The 20,071-nt window shown below is 38.1% G+C and overlaps 1 protein-coding gene across 2 annotated transcripts; it reads right to left on the reverse strand.

The window, feature by feature from the left end:
* Nucleotides 1–6,108: 6,108 nt before the first annotated feature.
* LOC126457714 (cyclin-dependent kinase 6-like) lies at nt 6,109–18,576 on the reverse strand. 2 transcript variants are annotated; one of them, XM_050094249.1, is made up of 2 exons: nt 18,464–18,576; nt 6,109–9,345 (listed from the first exon to the last, which is right to left on the reverse strand). In XM_050094249.1, exon 2 carries the CDS (start codon nt 9,327–9,329, stop codon nt 8,412–8,414), a length of 918 nt encoding a protein of 305 aa, XP_049950206.1. In that variant the 5' UTR covers nt 9,330–9,345; nt 18,464–18,576; the 3' UTR covers nt 6,109–8,411. The 2 variants fall into 2 exon arrangements, with proteins under 2 accessions (XP_049950206.1, XP_049950207.1); XM_050094250.1 differs by having other exon boundaries at nt 18,539–18,573.
* Nucleotides 18,577–20,071: the final 1,495 nt, after the last annotated feature.

A 20,071-nucleotide genomic window follows, 5' to 3' on the forward strand; every position in this document is an offset into this window, starting at 1 on the left:
TTACAGGAGTATCTTTCAAAGAATGTATTTTCTTACATCTATAAATACTGAGACTACTTGCCACATTGCTTAATAAGAAACACTGCTGCTTGCTGTGTAGCTATCATAACTTTTCAGTTTCTAATTCTAGATACTCATGACTATTAAGGTCTGTTTCTGGTGCTAATACAAGGAGTGTTTTTAAAGTAAATACCATTTTTAAACTGAGCCACTGCAGCACTGCAGTCAGCATTTGGTGCATGCGCACTGCATACTGCACTCTGTTGGCAAGCCACCAATGTCATTAATAGAGTCATTCGACATGTTTATGTTTGTCTGTGAGTATTTGAAATGCCTCCTCTGATTGAGAATCCATCCAACTGTGAAACGTGTGCTGTGATTCCCGTTTTCTTAGTGCTAAAGGCATGCTGAAATTCATCGTCGGATCAGTGAAGTGCATGGAGGAAATATTATGAATGATGGGATGGTGCGGAAAAGGGTGAGAGCTTTCAACTATAGCTGCACCAATTGCATAATGAGGAACTACGTATGCGAAAAAAAGTAAGAGAGAATAGACCCTTTACAATTTTGACATTATATGAGGAGTTTCCTCAAATGTCAAGAAGTGCGCTTTATGCAACACTTACAGAGTGTTTAAACTATTAAAAGTTATGCTCACACTGAGTAGTGAAAATACTGACGTCATAAAAGCAAACATTCAGTTTCCTAGAGTGGCACAGTAGGATGAGATTTTTAACTAAACTGTCACAAGTGAGGAAACATGGATGGTTTACAATACACCTGAGTAAAAGCAGGAGTCCATGGAATGGCAAAATTTGGTATCACACAAGAAAGTGAAGCTCGGGCAAACAATTTCTGCCTGGAAAAGCATAAGATGATTTTTTTTTGGGGGGGGGGGGGGGGGGGGTAGGAAGGGGATGCTGCTTATAGAATTTTTTTGTCTTGTGGTGACCATAAATTCTACACTTACTGTGAGACCCTACAAAACTGTGCAGTGCAATCCAAAACAAAAGGCATAAGATGCTGATTAAGGGGATTGTTTCACTTCATGACAATGCTCATCCCCATGTGGCCAATTGAACTCTAGAGCCAATCAGATCGTTTGGCTGTGAGCAACCTGAGCACCCTCCATACTGCCCTCACCTAGGGTCCAGTGACTGCCACATGTTCCTGCATTTGAAGAAGCACCTGTGTGCTCAGTGCCAGGATGACAACGAAAATGTCAAAATGTTTTGCAGTGGTTGTCTAATCAGGTGGAAGATTTCTACACTGATGGTTGTGATACAATGACTGCCTTAATATTTGTGGGAATTATGTAGGAAAGTAGATTAATGTGCATGCTTTCATGTAAAAATAAAACTGCTAAGAAAAGCCTACTGTTTTATTTTTATTTCAAAATGGTTCTTCCTTTAAAAAACATATCTCATAGATCATTAGTGCTTCTTTGCACGAGGGGACTACAAAAAGTATGTTACACATTATCATGGCAGGTCATGTAACTTTTATGGAATGCTACACTACACTTCAGAGTGTCACTGATGCATGACAATATGTTTCACATATTCACAATCTCTCTAAACAGTGGTCAGAACCAATTGCAACTCCCTGAAAATACACGCCAGCACTTCCATCTTGGAGGCATTTAATAAACCCTGTGTGGCCCTATCTTTGGAAAACCTCTTTCCTCTGTTGTTCTTCCAGCATGCCAAAAAGATGGAAATCACATGGTGCCAGATCTGGACTAGATGCAGATCAGCATCACCCACATCTGTGTGTCCTCGGTCAAACTGTTGGCACCATTTAACTATGGTTGGATGCACTCTTACATTTGGTCCATGTGCTCTTCAGTTCGAAGACCGGTGTGATGCAGCTCTCCTCACTACTCTATATTGTGCAAGGCCCTTCACCTCTTAATTAACTACTGCAATCTACATCCTTCTGAAGCTGCTTACTGTATTCATCTCTTGGTCTCCTCCTACAATTCCCCCCCCCCACACACACACTCTTCCCTCCAATACCAAGTTGGTGCTTCCTTATCTCAGGATGTGTCCTATCAACTAATCCCTTCTTTTGATCAAGTTGTGCCATGGCTTTCCTGTTCTCTCCAATTCTGTTCAGTACTTTCTCATTAGTTATGTGATCTACCTATCTAATCTTCAGCATTTTTCTGTAACACCACATTTTAAGGCTTCTATTCTCTTTCTGTTTTAACTGTTTCTCGCCCATGTTTCACTTCCATGTATGTCTACACTCCAGACAAATACTTTCCTTCTAAGTCCTTTTCTGCCTCTGTCAGAATAACAATGTCATTAGTAACCCTCAAAGTATGTATTTCCTTTCCCCGGTCTGTAATTCCTACTCTAAATTTTGCTTTAGTTTCTTTTACGGCTTGTTCAATGTACATGCTGAATAACACCGGGGATAGGCTACAACCCTGTCTCACTCCCTTCTCAACCTCTGCTTTCCTTTCTTGACCACTGACTCTTATTTCTGTCTTCTGTACAAGTTGTAAATAGGCTTTTGCTCCCTGTATTTTACCCCTTCTATCTTCCGAATTCCAAAGAGAGTATTCCAGTTATCATCAAAAGCTTTTTCTAAGTGTACAAATGCTTTCCTTAACCCATCTCCTATGAAGGGCGTTTGAAAAGTCCAAGAGTTGGCACCACCAACACATATCAGGGTCATGTTTAGTTAGTAGCATCTTTGGAAAGAACGCACATCAAGTTTTCAGCCATATTGGTCTATTTCCTTGTGTTTGGCATTTGTGTGAATCAAGAACGTCAAGTGATTGTCAAAAAGTGGATGAAAAAGACTTCAGTGTGGTGATTAAACATTACAGTGACTCTGCACCTTCGATTAGAACAGTTTATAAGGGGTTTCAAAATTTTCGGAGTGGCCACATGGGCACAGGTGATATTGAACATTCTGGATGCCCTGTGGAGGTTACGACTCCAGAAATCATTGATAAAATCCATGATATGGTGATGGATGACAGAAGAGTCAAGGTGCTTGAGATTGAACGAGTACATAAAATTTTGCATAAACATTTGGACATGAGAAAGCTATCCGCAAAATGGGTTCCACGATTGTTCACACTTGAACAAAAACGGAATAGTGTGAAGTGTTGCAAGAATGGTTTGCAGTTGTTCAGGAAGAATCTGCAGGACTTTAGGCATTGTTTTGTCACTGTGGATGAAACATGGATACATTACTATACTCCTGAGACCAAACAACAATCTAAACAATGGGTTACCAAGGGAGAATCTGCATCAAAAAAGGCGAAGACCATTCCTTTGGCCGGAAAAGTTATGGTGACTGTCTTTTGGGATTCGCAAGGGATAATCCTCATCAACTATCTAGAAAAGGGTAAAACTATTACAGGTGCATATTATTCATCATTATTGGACCATTTGAAAACCAAGCTGCAAGAAAAACGCCGGCAATTGGACCACAAAAAAAGTCCTTTTCCATCACGACAATGCACCAGCGACCACCTCAGCTGTCGTGGTCGCAAAATTAATGGAAATAGGATTCCAACTCATTTCACATCCCCCAAGTCTCTAGACTTGGCTCCCTCGGACTACTATTTTCTCCCCAATATGAAGAAATGGCTGGCGGGACAAATATTTTATTCAAACGAGGAGGTGATTGCAGCAACTAATAGCTATTTTGCAGACTTTGACAGTTCCTATTATTTGGAAGGGATCAACAAATTAGAACAGCGTTGGACGAAGTGTATAAGTCTAAAAGAAGACTATGTCGAAAAATAAAAAAGGTTTACAGCAAACATGTAAGTAGTTTTTATTTTTGCATGGACTCTTCCTACAAGTCTGTTACTTCAGTACTTTTCACACCTGTCAGCAACTGCTTTCTTTGGAATTATTACATTCTTCTCTAAGTTTGAGTAGTCTCTTGCACACTAGATGGAAGAATTTTGCCATGGCTGGCTCTCCTAAGGCCATCAGTAGCTCTGACTACTCCCGGGGCCTTGTTTCGACTTGATCTTTTGGGTCACACTCAAATTCTTCTCGTGGTATTGTTCTCCCATCTATGTCTGCTTCCCTATCTATTAAATTGCCTTCAAGATTGTCTCCCTTGTATGGCCCCTCAATATACTCCGTTCACCTTCCCCTTCTTTGCTTACTTATTACTGGTTTCCCATCTCAGCTCTTGATACATATACAGGTGCTTCTCTTTTCTCCAAAGGCCTCTTTAATTTTCCTGTAGGTGGTATGTATGTTTCCCCCTACTGATACCTGCCTCTAAATCCTTATATTTATCCTCTAGCCATTTCTGCTTAGTTATGTTGTACTTCGTGCCAAAGTGATTCTTTTAAATGTTTCTATTCCCTTTCACCTGCTTCATTTTTATATTTTCTCCTTTCATCATTTAAATTCCATGTGTTTTGCATTATCCATCGATTTCTACTAGGCTTTGTCCTTTTACCTACTTGATTGTCTGCTGCCTTCACTATTTCATCACTTAAAGCTACCTATGTTTTACCAATCAATCTGAAACATTCCAATGTCTCTTGGTCTCTTCCAAGTGCACAACCTTCTTTCACAATTCTTAAACCAAGCATTAGCTATGATTTAATTATCCTCTGCACAAAATTCTACCAGGCGGCTTCCTCTTTCATTCCTTTCCCCCAGTCCATATTCATCTACTACTTTTCCTACTCTTCCTTTGAAGTCCAAGACTTGAATTTTCATCTCCTCTGAATAATTTATTTTATCATGTCATACATTTCTTCAATCTCTTCATCATCTGCAAAGCTAGTTGGCATATAAACTTTTACTATTGGGGTGGGTGTGGGCTTTGCATCTGTCTTGGCTAGAATAGTGTGCCCACTATACTGTTCATAGTAGTTAACCTGCATCTTATTTTCTTATTCATCATTAAATCAATTCTTGCATTACCCCTATTTGATTTTGTATTTACAGCCCTGTATTCACCTCACCAGAAGCCCTGTTTCTCCTGCCACAGAACTTGAACAATTCTCTCTGTATCTAACTTCAATTGATCCATTTCCCTTTTTAAATGTTCCAACCTACCTGCCCAATTAAGCGATTTAATATCCCACACTCCGATCCGTAGACTGCCAGTTCTGTCTCTTCTGATGATGAAGTCCTCCTGAGTAGTTCCCACTGGTGAACCAAATGGGGAGACTATTTTACCTCCAGAATATTTTACGCAAGAGGATGCCATCACATCTGACCATACAGTAGAGCTGCATGACCTTCAGAAAAATTATAGCTGTAGTCTCCTATTGCTTCAGCTGTTCACAATACCATCACAGCAAGGCCGTTTTCGTTGATGTCACAAGGCCAGACCAGTCAAGTCTCCAGACTGTTGCCCCAGCAACTACTGAAAAGGTTGCTGCCCCTCTTCAGGAACCACACATTTGTATGCACTCTCAACACGTACCCGTCTGTGTTGTGTCCTGTATGCGACACCGAGGCATGCAAGACTGCCCACCAATGGTGAAGTCCGTGGCACACACGCGTGCACTCTCTCTCTCTCTCTCTCTCTCTCTCTCACACACACACACACACACACACACACACACACACACACACACACACACACACACACACACACACACAGAGAGAGAGAGAGAGAGAGAGAGAGAGAGAGAGAGAGAATAATTTTTCCTGTTTAGCTCTGCCAGCAATTGGCAATTTATTTGAGAGTCCTGTATTACTTTCTCCATGGAGAATCCTTTAAGAAAGCCACAGTGACAGGCTATTAATAAATTCTGTGTCATTAAATTGGTCAGCAGTCTATCATAGATAACTTTCTCAAACATTTCTGAAAAGATTGGAAAGTGAAGTACAGCTCTGTAATTAGAGGTGGCTTGCTTATCTCCATCTTTGAAGAAAGGTGTTACTACGTCTTATCCAAGTCTGTCGGGCAATGTGTTTGGAGTCACTGACTGATTACAAAGATAGCTTAAACATAATACTTTCAAGTCAGTGTAAGATTTTAACTGTCTACAAGAAGCAACATCATAGCCATTAGAATTACTAAAACACATTTTTTATGTTGTCTGATACATTGGCGGATATTTTTTTCCATAATGAAAAATAAATAAAACACAGAACAGAGTACAAGAAATAAGTCATGTTTTGCAAATGTTATAACAATATTAAAATTTAATACATTTTGTGGACACTGAGTACAAACATCTAGTACCAGTATTAACTGGTTTCTGCACATCATCCAATGAACAGACTATTAAACAAAGGCACATCATTCACAGCTCTGAGGTTTATCCGAAGATTTTATAGTACTACAAACTTAAAATTAATCATTGTTGAGATGCTAATTTTCAACACACATGAAAACTGAATATTAACAATATCAAAACAATGTAAAATTTTTTACTAAGTCTATAATATTTGCTACTCCCCAGATGACTAATATGTATCTCTATATTATACATGAACAGCTCACACATTTTTATAATAAATACAGGATCATTATAATTAAACTTTTGCTACTTAATAGGGCCACATGAAAAACAAGTGATTGTGGGTCAATGAAACTTTATGGAAAAATTTGTGTGAACACATGGAAGTGAAATAACAAATAAATCACTGAAAGTAACACATTTTGATTTCCACTTGAGAGGGTTCAAATCTGGTGATCTAGGTGGTTACACAGTTTGGAATGATCGGCAAATGATTCGGTTAGCTCACTGGAGAAGTGACTGCCAATTGCACTACAAATTGTTGAAAAAGTTACTGTTGCCAAAGCTGAGAATGCTGGAGGCAATGTGTGAGCTCCAATCAGTGCACAAAATGTGTTACAATAGTTGAACATTGCATGCTCCATCACTCAAAAAGTGCTGTGATCAATTGTGAAATGGTATATGTACAAACCTCACATTACTCACCAACTTTTGCCATGTGATGCAGACATTCAAGTAGATTTTGTTCCTATGTTTCTTGCAAGGGTTAAAGTTGACGACCTGTGGCCTTGGAACACTTTGCGGAGTGGTGAAACACACATTACACTCAATGGGACAGTGAACACACTCAAATTTGGGGACAGTCATTGCCCACAAACATTTTTGAAGTTGCCCTGCATACTGAATGCATCACTGTGTGGTGTGGCTTCACTGTACAGTTCATGATTGCTCCATTTTTCTTCGAGTAACTCCCAAAGGACCAAAGACATGCAGTCTGAACAGCACATGTACTGTGATATGCTTATCAGCAAGTGGTACCTCTTTATGGGAGGTAGGTGCTTTGGCCTCACATGTTTCAATGTACTATAGAACTCCAACTCACACTGCTTGTGAGGTCACTGTCTTAGTCTGTAATACATTTAAAGAAAACAGAACCATTGGCTAATTGTTCCAAACTGTGTAACCAACAAGATCACCAGATTTGAAGCCTCTCATCTGGAAATTAGTATGTGTTTCTTCCAGAGGTTTATTCATTATTTTCCTTCCACAAGCCCTTACAAATGTTTCCACAAAGTTTCATTGCCCTACGATCACTCATTTTTCATGGGGTTGGGGAGGGGTGGGGCTTCTGTACTAATAACATGGATGTGAGAATGCCCATTTGTTGAGTACCAATAATATAATTACTGTGTACAACTTCAAAATATCCATGGGATACTCTGTAACGCCACAACAAATATATATTCTTGATGTAAAAGCTCCAATGAATTTAAAACACACATTCCATTTTCTTTAGCATTTCAAAGAAAATGAAAATTTCGTCACTCTGTTGCAAGGCACACAGCAAACATTACCTTGCACAAAAATTGAGATACAAAATGGTGGCTGTAACTCAGTACTTAAACTAATTCAAAAAACTCACATAACATGCAAACATCTCTCAAATTCAACATTAAAGTCGAAAGCTGCAACATTCTTGAACTCACCATTAAAGCTCAAAATACAAATGCCAATACTACTGAGATGGTACAGTCCACAGGAATACATACTGGTTTCTAATTCTACACATTCTGACGATTATTACAAAATGTATGTAATTGGACCATTAACTGACTTGAGACAATTCCTTACTTATTCTTGACTTTATAACCTGCATTTTCTTTTAATATTACAAAAGTTATGAGCAGTGGCACTTTTTAAGTGAATGAAAATTTAATAAAAACCTCATTACAATGCCTTTTAACTATCATGTATAATTTCCATCACTCTTCAACATTTATGGACTGAAAATATGCCCATATCTAAAACTTATCATATGTGTTTTCAGAATATGAACATGTTCTAACATCTGTTTCATATACATACACAATATTGAGTTTTTCAGGAATGGAGTGTGATAGAGTGAGCAAAACTGTTTATTTTATTGCAGTCTTTTATCAACTCAAAGTACTTGTGCACATTCCTCTTTCTTCTGAGAATTCAAGTAAATACAGTTCCACTAGCGTGCAATGTATCCATGCTCCTTGAAATAAGGATGAGCTAAGGCTTTTGCAGCACTGATTCTCTGACAAGGGTCAAACATCAACAAATTCTGCAAAAGATTCAGACCATCTGGGGAGCAATCAGGCATCATCCCTTCCAGGTCAGCAGCTGTGTAGTTTTTGAAAACAGACCAAGGTAATGGTGTCTGCTCTGGCCAACTTGTTTCAGGAGGTGTTCCTAAGATGCTGAATATCTTGTCCAGTTGATCAACTTCTGATGTTCCACAAAATATAGGACGCAGAAGAAACAATTCAGCCATAATACAACCACATGACCAGATATCAACTGGTGTAGCATATGTTGAGTTGAGAAGAACCTCTGGAGCACGATACCATATGGTTACAACAACAGAAGTAAGTAGCATTTCAAAGTCGTAAGTCTTAGCCAGCCCAAAGTCTGCTAACTTCACTGTTCCTGAAGAAGAAATCAGGATGTTCTGAGGTTTCAGATCTCGATGAATTACACGCTTACTATGGAGAAAATCAACACCACTCAGAGTCTGGAACATAATGTCTCTCACCAAGCTTGCTCCCATGCCAGACCGGGGACACTTTTCAATGTAATTAGACAAATCCTGCTCCAAATGTTCAAACACTAAAAACAGATACAGATCGGTTTCTGTTCTATGACCCGTGCAGACATCCAGTAGTTTCACTATATTCGGATGTTCATACTGAGCCAATTCCTTCAAAAGAACAACTTCCCGAAGTGTAGACAAAGGTATACCATCAGCAGAAAGGTTCACACGGACTTTCTTTACAGCCACAATTTGGCCACTCGCTGAACGTGCACGGTAAACAGTGCCGTATGCACCATTACCTATCTGGGCCAACATCTCAAAATTGGGATGACTCTGAATTCCTGCATCCATCATTATCACAGAGATGAGTCTGAAAGAGAGTCACAGTATAAGGAAAATCATTTTTTAAAAGAGGGCATTAAGTTGAAGCTTGAGAAATATGTTTTACTAACACGCTACAATCTATTCATAACTACAAATAGAGAAGTTTTCTTAAGTAGATATCAAGGCAGATTAGCTACAGATGACACATAAAAATTACTTAGCAGCAAAATACAAATTATTCTGCAGTCTGTCTACAGTTACTACCTTTATGTACATTTAACCTATGCACAAAGTAGGTGGCTTGCCATCAAAACTTTTGTCTTCTTGAAAATGACAATGATATCTGTCATAAATGACATTAAATGATGATGTACAAAAAATTTCAGGAAGGAAAACATACTGGCTCTAAAACTTAGCAGTAATGGATTTTACAACATGGCAATACTGTCCATTCACTCTTTGTCTTCAATAGATCCTATACCTTCCACGGTGTGGAATAATTTTTAAAAAGTCATTAATAATTAACTAGTACTACATGACTATAAACTATACTGATTTTTTAATTAGTGACAAATAGCATTATGGAGTAAATGTATTTGAAAATTACTGTAAGAACTATAAGACTTTTGAAAAGCCCTCTGCAGCGTAAGTGACCATCTAATTTGTACAGTACTCAAACAATGGAAAATCAGATGTAGAACTGAACATCTCAATTAATTTATCTAATTGCTAACTCTTCCTTATTATCCAATAGGACCACTACGGAACTATATACACAATGTTTCATTTGCTCTATGACCATTAATCCCTATTCCTGACATTATCAGGTTATTTTCACTTCTTTAACTGTATGAGTCTCTCTGACAATAAAACTTAAAATGCTCCCTTCATCAACTTGTAAACCTGTATCATTTGGGATACGACTTTTGTAGATGAATTTGGGTCCTCATATCATAGGAGGGCATTACAGTTCCTAAGTACATCTTTAAAATCACTGGAATGCAATGTGTACAGATCTGAAAAAGAAGTGGCCCTTGGTCAAACAGTGTAGCGGTTCACATACTAAGTTCTCCCAGTCTGAATTTCGTTTTTTTTTTTTTCCCTTTCTTTTTTTCCATGTGGGATAATTAGTCAATTTGCTACTTTATGCTACCATGTTATGAGTAATGTCCTGACAGGGCTTTATTTACAGATTGCTCTCCAGAGAAAATTCCATGAAAGCATAACTGAGTAGCAGGCAGCCAAGTAGGGTAAGAAAAATGGGTCTGTATTCTTCTTTGATAAGTGTATCACTTTATCAAAAAAGTTGAGAACTGGAAGGAGTGAACTTTTCTGTAATCAGAGACAACTGTTTTACATTGGTGTCACACCTTCACATTTAAATCAATAAGGAAAACTTCTTTTCATTCATTGGCTGATTACAAACATAACAAGAATGTTTATATCTTGTCGGCACAAGAGTTTAAAGCACTGTTTTAATGTAAATGATTTTGCAATAGGATAGTGGATACCATTAGCTTGTGCAGTGACACTGAACTCTTATAAAAGCAAACTTTTATTATGACAGGGTGATCAATTAATCAGTTTAGATTAATATTTTAAATTCTTCTGACTGAAGACTGATGAACGGCTCTCTTAGAAGTATTAAATTCAAGTTCTTATAAAGGAACCAAAAGCATCTATCTCTACTACAAGAATAATTTCTACTGTATCTTGACAATGAAACAAGCAACTTGTGAACTTTACATTCTTTCACACCATTATACTTTCTATGCTACCATATTTTGAGGCAACTCTGTGCATTCGCTAAACATACTTTATCCCACAGAAGAGCAGACTGAATGATCTGCAGTGACAGTTCGCAAACTTTGTGCATGCTGTTAATGAAGTCTCTCAGAATTCTAACTCTGTCATCTGCACATGTACTACTTCATGGTATTTATGGTTAGTAACATGAATTCATTCAAAACATTGTGCTACATTTCACACCAGATGAAGAAACAAATTGGACTTGGATAATACAGTGTGTCCACATAAAACATCCGTGATTTCCAAATGCATCTAAAAAAATTTATAAGACAGAGACTTGCTTCTTCCAGTAATTTTTGGGTTTGCAGCCAGATCCCATCAACATTCTGCCACGATATTTCGGCCCAGAGACGTCCGGCCATCCTCGAGTGAGTAGACGAAGTACTGAAGAGACCTGATACAGTCATGGTATTTACAGCGAATTCTGCGCATGCAAATCGTACTGGCGGTTCACAGCGCATGCATTAGGAGGTGACATGCGCGCAGCAGCCAAGTTGTGTGTGCAGCGCTCAGTGGTGAAGTAAGAACAAACTAGTCACTAAGTATCGAGTGAGCATGTCGATTATGTTGTGACTGCATCATTTTATTAATAGGATTCCAATTTTCATCAAGCTGAAAGCCACTGACATGATTCATTAAATTATCAGCAAAACATATTTCCATGGATTCTTTAGTTACAGAGTCCCAGAAGCTGGAAACCAGTGTTAAAATTTTGATGTTGTTGTATTCCATTGACCATTGACCAAACAATAGCAAGAACCATTTATTTGGAAATGCTTCAGCAATTTGCTGTCTTTCAGCTTCTTCACCTTCAGTGAAATGTCATTTTCCAGCAGGATAGGGCACCACTGCAACGGAGTTTGTTTCATGACATCCTGAACTGGACATCTGCACAACAATGGTTAGGACACAATAGACCAACCAAATGGCCACTTTGATCACCAGACTTAACACCTCTGGATTTACTCCTGCGGAGTTTTGTGAAAGACATTCTGTGTGTGTCTCACTTGTAGATGCCATTGGTGATTTCCACAGAACTGTGGGTGCAATAAGCTCCACCATCCCTGATATGCTTGTTCACACAAGGGTTGATATACGAGCATTTTCTAGACATTTTACATGCCATGAAAAGAACCCATGTAGAAATGTATTAATTTTTTGTAAAAAATGTTTACTTACTTTACATGATGCTGCAAACCGTAAGTATCTCTTCCTAACAGGTTTCTTTTAAATCACATTTGGAAATCAGGGAGGCTTCATGTGGACACTTTGCACTTTAAGCATTGTACAGAAAGGTGTTCTCTACAGCGTTTGTTTGATTTTTAGCAGGCTTGCAGCAGTAGTTTAGAGCCCTGTACTGTTACATTAGTATATACAGTAAATCATATGTTAAACTTTTTGTGCTTTTTCTACTTTCGTCATCTTTAAATTTTTATATAATCTTTCTAAGAGTATATGGTTCCTTTACCACACTGATTTGGTTCACATGGTATCACACAATAGTATGAATTAAATGAAAGACCATCACAATCAGAAGAATTACCACTTTTTAGTGACAATGGATTTCTTAATCCCCTTAGAATGTTAGTTTTCCAACTAATGTCTATTAGTAGTGAATACAATACCTGGCAGGTTAGATCTCTTGTGTTTGCATTTGGTTGTCTACTAATGTGTTTGCTGCCACTGGGTCATTCCATGTCGATTCAACACACCTCTCAACCTGACCCTCTCGGATTTCTTTCAAATTTGGAGCATTACAACTGCGAAGAAAGTTACAGGTCTGGAAAGTTTGGAATTTGTGCTAAATTTACATGTGTATGTCATAACATAAATGACTGTAATTTTGGTTCTAATTCAGTTACAGCAATGAAAATGGTACCATTGGAAAGCTAACAAATAGACCTTTACATTGTACGTCACATGGCAGGTTTCTGATAATTTTCATACTAAAGGTCATTGACCATGAATATCTCAAAACACCCCATCTTCAATTTTTTTTGAAAAAAAAAATGTATTCAATTGCTCCATTATGTTACTATAAATACGGTAAATATCAAGATGGCACACCATAGGCATCATGCACAAAAAATTTTTTTGTCAACTTAAGTACACAGTCAACTTGCAGTAAACAGCTATGTACCCAGTTTTTTCTGTAACACCAGCCAACAGCAGTCACTTTTATTCAGACCAGTTCTTTAATATTTCTAGCTGTGAACAGGCAATGAGAGACACTTTCATTTCAACCAATCAACATTAGCCTGTTTTAGTGAACAGCCAATCAGAGAGAGACTTATTTCAAATAGTTCCATTAGTCCACTGATCTCCATATATTTCGCAATGCTGTGGCTTGTTTAACGAAGTGCAGTGTAAATGTGTCGTAAAGTAATATTTAGTAAGAAATGGATTTCAAGTAAAAATTGTATTGTTGCAACCCGTTTAGGGAAGAAGGTCATGCAAGAGAGCAGAAGAATTCAAAGAATGTTCAGGAGTGGATGATAAACAAATATCCTAATGTATTGTTAGGTGGAAAATTTTGAAGTAAATGTAGAACAAAAAAATTATTGCAAAACCCAACAATCACTGCAGATGTTGCCTCAGTTGTAGCAGGTATTTCCATAGAAGATTTAAGTGAAGATGGAAGTAGAATCAGATCTGGCACTCTATATTTTAAATAGTAGCCTTCAGTATTTAGGTGACTGTAAAGAGATTAGCAAGACTTGCCAGCCTCAAGTGACCTTAAGAAAATCATATTTTGACATCACAACAGTTTTTTGAGTGGTGCAAGGAAAATATTCCTTTATGTGTCTTCCATTATACATTGGTTTCCTATCATGATGAAGATACGGCCAAGCTAAAACAACATTTCAAAAATACAAGGATGATTCCAAGTACCCAAAAGCTTCATTGTGTAATACTGTTAACAAAGGTTTAGACAAAGACATATTCTGCTTCTTTAGTGAGAAGAGAAGTGTCAGTGATTGCTATGATGAATGAAACACTGTTAACAAACATACATGGATTTGTTGCCTGTTTGTATGACAGTCATTGGCAGGTTGCATATGTCTTACAAACATGTGAAGAAACAGAAGTAAATGTCCACTTCTTGCATCCACATGGATCATCTGCGTCATTTGTGTTTCCTGATAAACCAGACACTTGAGTCATCAGAAAATGTGACAAGAGTGGATCCAGTGACACTAACTGGAAGGACATACGATCTCCCTGCATCAGATCTGGCAAACATTAACAATTTAGTTGGAGAATTGTGAGGAGAGATCTAAAAACTTTTCATTGCCTTTTCATTACAACTGTAATGTAAATAATTCATAATACCACTATAATAATGTAAACCATATTTTGGTACAATACCTTCTTCATTTCGGTAGTGTACTGATACGAACAAAATAATTTTTTGGGCATGATGCCTTTGGTGTGCCATCTTGACATTTACGATATTTATAGTAACTTACTGGAGCAATTAAATACATTTTTTCAAAAAAATTGAAGATGGGGTGTTTTGAGATATTCAAGGTCAATGTCAAGGTCAATGACCTTTAGTATGGAAATTCTCAGAAACTTTCCATGCAGCATGTCAATGTAAAGGTCTATTCATTGGCTTTCCAATTGTACCATTTTCATTGCTGTCATTGAATTAGAACCACATGTACAGTCATTTATGTTGTGACAGACGCATGTAAATTTTGCACGAATTCCAAACTTTCCAGACCCGTAACTTTCTTCACAGTTGTAACACACACCTGCAAATTGGTATTTTTCCATCTCTTATCTGGGTCACTGAATGCACCAAATTTGAAAGAAATCTGAGATGTTCAGGTTGAAAATGTTACTTTATGGCATTGAATTGACATGGAATGACCCCACTGTTAGGAAGTTATCAGTGGAATGGGAGCCCCATGAATTCATTAATTCATTATTTATGCCACTGCTTTTATCTGTCAACTTAATGTCATGTGCATTATGCTTACTTTTTAGTTTTTTTAAAGAATTCTCCATACTATTTTTCCTTTATTCTTTGAGTGTTTTCTTCCTTTTTGTGACTGTCACACGTGCTTTACTTTCTTGATTACAGACAGGGTTATATTACTTTACTTAAGCAGCAATGGTGTTTTAATTCGTTTGTTACAGCTTCTACCTTGTGATTCTTGTTATTTTGTATGGGTTTGTGGCTTGCTGCACTGTAGTAGAATGAGAGATCATGAAGATGGATATTGCATAGCCTAAATCGGTAATTTTATTTAAAAAAAAAAAACCTTATGCAAAGTGCTAAAGGTTAGAATTGAATTGAAAAAAAAAAAAAAAAAAAAAAAAAAAAATCCATCAACATCGTCAGCTATCTCCTCATTACGCCACAGAAAGTTCTGGTAGTGGGATTATGCAATAGATAGTATATGCACACGCTGCCTCCCCTCCCTCACAACTGTTGGCTGCAGTTCCGTAACCCTCTCAATCACTCCCCACATCCTTTGACTCCACTCCACCACCACAACCCCTCACCCCACTCAAGATGCAATACACAGAGATGCACTGGAACTGTGCATTCAACTGTAACACTATGTAATCATACAGTCATTTGCTTGTGTTTGTGTCTGGAGAGGGGATCAGGAGGGGGGGGGGGGGGGCATAGAGTATTCAGCCAAAAACCAGCAAAGTTCTCAGTTCTATTTATGGGTCTATCAATGACTCAGCACCTCCACTACTTGGTAAGTTGTTATCTTCTATGGCTTTTTTTTTTTCTTAAGAACTGAACTGAGATCCTTCTTACATTTTTCATAGTTGATGTTCATAATATGCACGAAAACACTCAACGATTAATCTATTATATGATACAGCTATTTTGATTCACCCTGCTGCTTTAGTTATTTGTAATGACTAGTGCATTAAGTGTGCAGTGAATGTAAAGCTCAATTTACCCTTCAAGGGACGATTTACATATGTTGGCTTTGCTGACACTCAACAAATGACCACTTTTCAATGTGACATATACCCCAACCTGCACTACAGATCAATGCTGTTATCACAACCAAAATCTCCAGGCAAAAATGGAAGGGAGGGGGGTTATCATGATGGAACCTCACTGTTCTCTATGTAAGTTTTCTCCAAAACCATTCCATCCTTAGGTTATATTTACTTTATTTAATGATAAACAGAGTGCATGACTTTTCAAATAGGCCTACTTCAGATACTACTGGATCAATCTGGTGGAATTAACTGCTTGGTAACAAACATACAACACTGAAAGTTTCAAACTGAGATTAAAATTTGCTACGCTGACAAACTCCAAGCAACTCCGTCATAAATATTCCGACCAATCACTGCCATTCCAATACAGCTTACAGTATCATTACACGATGTATAAGGGGCATTCAAAAAGAAACAAGCTGGAGACATAATTACAGAAACCTGTACATTAGAAGTACTGATCCTGGCTGTTGAGAGACTTGTCCACTGTGGCATGAGGCAATGAATGTCCGTCTCATAAAATTCCCAAGGCTGCAATATTAACCATTTCCGCACATATAGCTGGATGTCGTCGTCCAAGGTGAATCGCTTGCCCCTCAGAACCTTTTCAAGGGGACCAAAAATGGGGTAATCACAGGGACTGTATGGAGGGTGGCCAAGAAGCTCTGATTACAATTTCTGCAGGAGTGCCATGACTGTGTTGGCTGTATGAGGCTCTGCATTGTCGTGGAGCAGAATGACCCCACAGGTGAGATTGCCCGGTTATTCTTTTGACTTCATCACTTGGCGAAGGGTGGTGAAGGTTTGCGAGTAATGCTGGGCATTCACTGTTGTCCCATGCTGCAGGAAGTGACTCACAAGGGGGCCACCTTGGTCAAGATGTCCAGTTGTCCGTGCGGAACTGGTTAACAATGCAGCCCTGGGAATTTTATGAGACAGCCATTCACCATCTTGTGTCACAGTGGGACTAGTTTCTCAACAGCCACAGTCAATATTTCTAACATATAGGTATTGGTTTCTGTAATTATGCATCCGGCTCGTTTCTTTTTGAACATTCTTTATAAATCATTCTTCCAAATTCTGCAGATATAAAGGACCTATATCTTGAACAGAAATCATATTGTCACTATTAGGTGAAGGACAAGATTAAGTGACACTCGTGGAACCGATACACCACATTATTCAACACCAACAATAAAGGAAACTGTGGGCAAAGTAGGAAACAAAAATGTATAGAGAAGAAGTAAATTTTTAAGTTCGTTTACGAAACTGTAATTCTGTGAGAGATCAAAAAGCATTTAGAAGATAATTAGAACTGAATGAACAGCATGTTGAAAAAAGGTTACAAGATGAACAGTTATAGCAAAAGTTGGGCAACAGGGTGTACTTAAATCAGGAACAGAAGACATAGTAAAAATTTCTATCTGGTCAGCAAAATAACTGCCAACTGCAGAAGAAAACAATACACAAAATGCAAACTGACTAGAAAAATATTTCTTAAAACATAAATCTGCCAACAACAAATAGAAATGTAGGCCCTAAATGTTCGGATGTGTTGTCGAAAGGGCAGATGTTTTGAAATCAGGTATTAATTAATTATGTTGAGTATTAGGTGTGTAGATTGAGGAACTAATGAATAGTTACTGAATCAATTTGGGGATAACAGATTTACGGCACAACTTGAGTTAAAAGATGGGATAGGTTGATAGGATACATCTTGAGGCGTTGAGGAAATTTGGGGGGGGGGGGGGGGGGGGGGGGGGGTTAGTGAGAGATAAAAATTGTAGAGGGAAAGCTTGAATACAGTAAGCAGTTTCGACGCTTTAAAGATTGTAGTAGATATGCAGAGCTGGAGTGAATTGAACAGGGCAGACTATTATGGAGAGTTGCGTCAAACAGGCATATGGGCCGAATACAACAATATAAGACTATCAAAAAGTTATCGCTGCGACGTACCTAAACAGAAAAACTCAAACGGTGAGTTTTTCAGTTATAAACTGTTTCTCTTGATTTAATTCAACAGTAAAATTTACAAAACAGTTTACGTCCAAACCTGTATGAATGGCAATTCTACAATGCTTGAAAAAAAAAAACGCTTTCCTTTGCTAATGTTAGTACACCTCATAACGCTCCTTAAACGTTTTTTCCTCCGTTCTTGGCAAAACGTAGTAAAAATGTAAATTAGACTATGACCCCCATAAAGAACGTGGACATCAATATTCGTAAAGCTTGTTTTGAATTTTCCAACACCACGACATCACGTCTCATGGTTAAGAAAACAGAGCTACTGGAAACTTATCACCTCGCAACAAGGAGTTTCAGCACTACCTATTAATATTCTTGGTACACAGCTACACTAAAGTTTCTTAAGTTACCTTTATCTCATCAAATGCGGTAATACAAATAACATACGGCAATAAAGCGACAAACAACTGACAGCTCAAACATACCGAAGACACCGACTGTAAACTTTACCACGCGCTAATCAACAAACTGAACAAAGCACTTCTACAGCTGACGCCAAAAATACACCAGTTTTACATTTTAACCACAGATTACCTTTAAGCCGGGTTCATACACGCAACAAAAGTGTCGCCACAGCTAGTGGCATACTGTAGTAGCAGTGCAGTTGCATGTGTGAACTGCCAATTTCCACTGATGTACCTTAAGACATTAAACTTTAGTCATGTCACAAAAAGTTCAACTTATTTGTACTCCCTTACACCATTTTGCATCCTCCACTGCTCCACCATGCCTCTACTTCGAAACGTGATAGTTATCTTGGAGTAATTGCTACCGTGCTCCAGCCGATTTCTGTGTGATTCTACTTTATTACTGAAAGAGCCAAACAGCGGTCGACAGGCATATTTTCGCACCCCCTGGAACTATATATAATCTATGTTTAAATTTCTCTCACTCTCTCTCTCTCTCTCTCTGTGTGTGTGTGTGTGTGTGTGTGTGTGTGTGTGTGTGTGTGTGTGTGCCAATATTTGTAAACCAATGATGTAGACCCATACCACAACCTTGAAGGGTTTTTTGGATGACTAAATAAACTTAATATGTAACCAAAAAAGTGTGTAGTACAAACTTCATGAATTATGAGACAAAGTGCTGTATAAATTTTTTATTATGTGTGGGAGATAGCTCCCAAGTGTGATTTGGCAGCTGTTAAACTAAAAATTAGTTACCTGAAATGCCTAGATCTGCGAATACAGTAAGATATTAAAATCTTGGAAGAGTGGCATATCTGCAGATGATATGTGTGTTCTGTTGGTTAGTTTGCCATAACAGACAGCATTTCCGTTTTCAAGTGTTATTTTCGTGTAAATGTTTTATGTGTCCCTTATTTATTCCAGTACAAATTCTATTTCGGGGTTTGTCTCTCTCGTATTTAACTCTTGTAGTAGCTCTAATGCCATATAGCATTAATACCCTCCTTATTATTTAAGTTGATGCCGCTTTAAAAGCTGTGCAACTACATAGAATTTGTGGTATCCTGTATGAGAGGTAGCTCGTGATGCCTCTACAGAAAGCCACAAGATGTGGCATCTCATTAGTTGCATGTGTGAACCTGGCTCTGTAAGCAAGATGGTATCAGCGGAAAACGTCCTAAGGTTTAACAGCTGCTGTGTCAGCCAATGCTCCAGCATCATCTTGTTCCCGATAAACTAGGCTTTGGATCCACTGAAGAGGATTTCTGATTTTTGAGTTGCTGGAACAACACTATCTTCTTTTAAGAACAAGGTTGTTTTCATTTGTGAATTACAAGGAGGATCCATTGGAGTCTACATCATTAACGAAAATCAGGAACAACAGAGGCTGGATCTCTGTGGCACACAGCTCTGGATATTTCCGAACTGAGGCAAAAACTTGATGATGGTGCCCCCCACCCCGCTCAAGTGTTTGAGAAAGGACGTAAAATTTTTTTTAAAAATCGATTTTTCAAAAATTTGTTCATTTTGTAGCTCTTTCTGATGAGTTCG

This window comes from Schistocerca serialis, chromosome 2, assembly GCF_023864345.2.
Source record: "Schistocerca serialis cubense isolate TAMUIC-IGC-003099 chromosome 2, iqSchSeri2.2, whole genome shotgun sequence".
Classification (NCBI taxonomy): domain Eukaryota; kingdom Metazoa; phylum Arthropoda; class Insecta; order Orthoptera; family Acrididae; genus Schistocerca; species Schistocerca serialis.

Bases quoted from the DNA above. Each gene is read 5' to 3' on its own strand.
- LOC126457714 (XM_050094249.1), bottom strand. From the start codon at position 9,329: ATGATGGATGCAGGAATTCAGAGTCATCCCAATTTTGAGATGTTGGCC.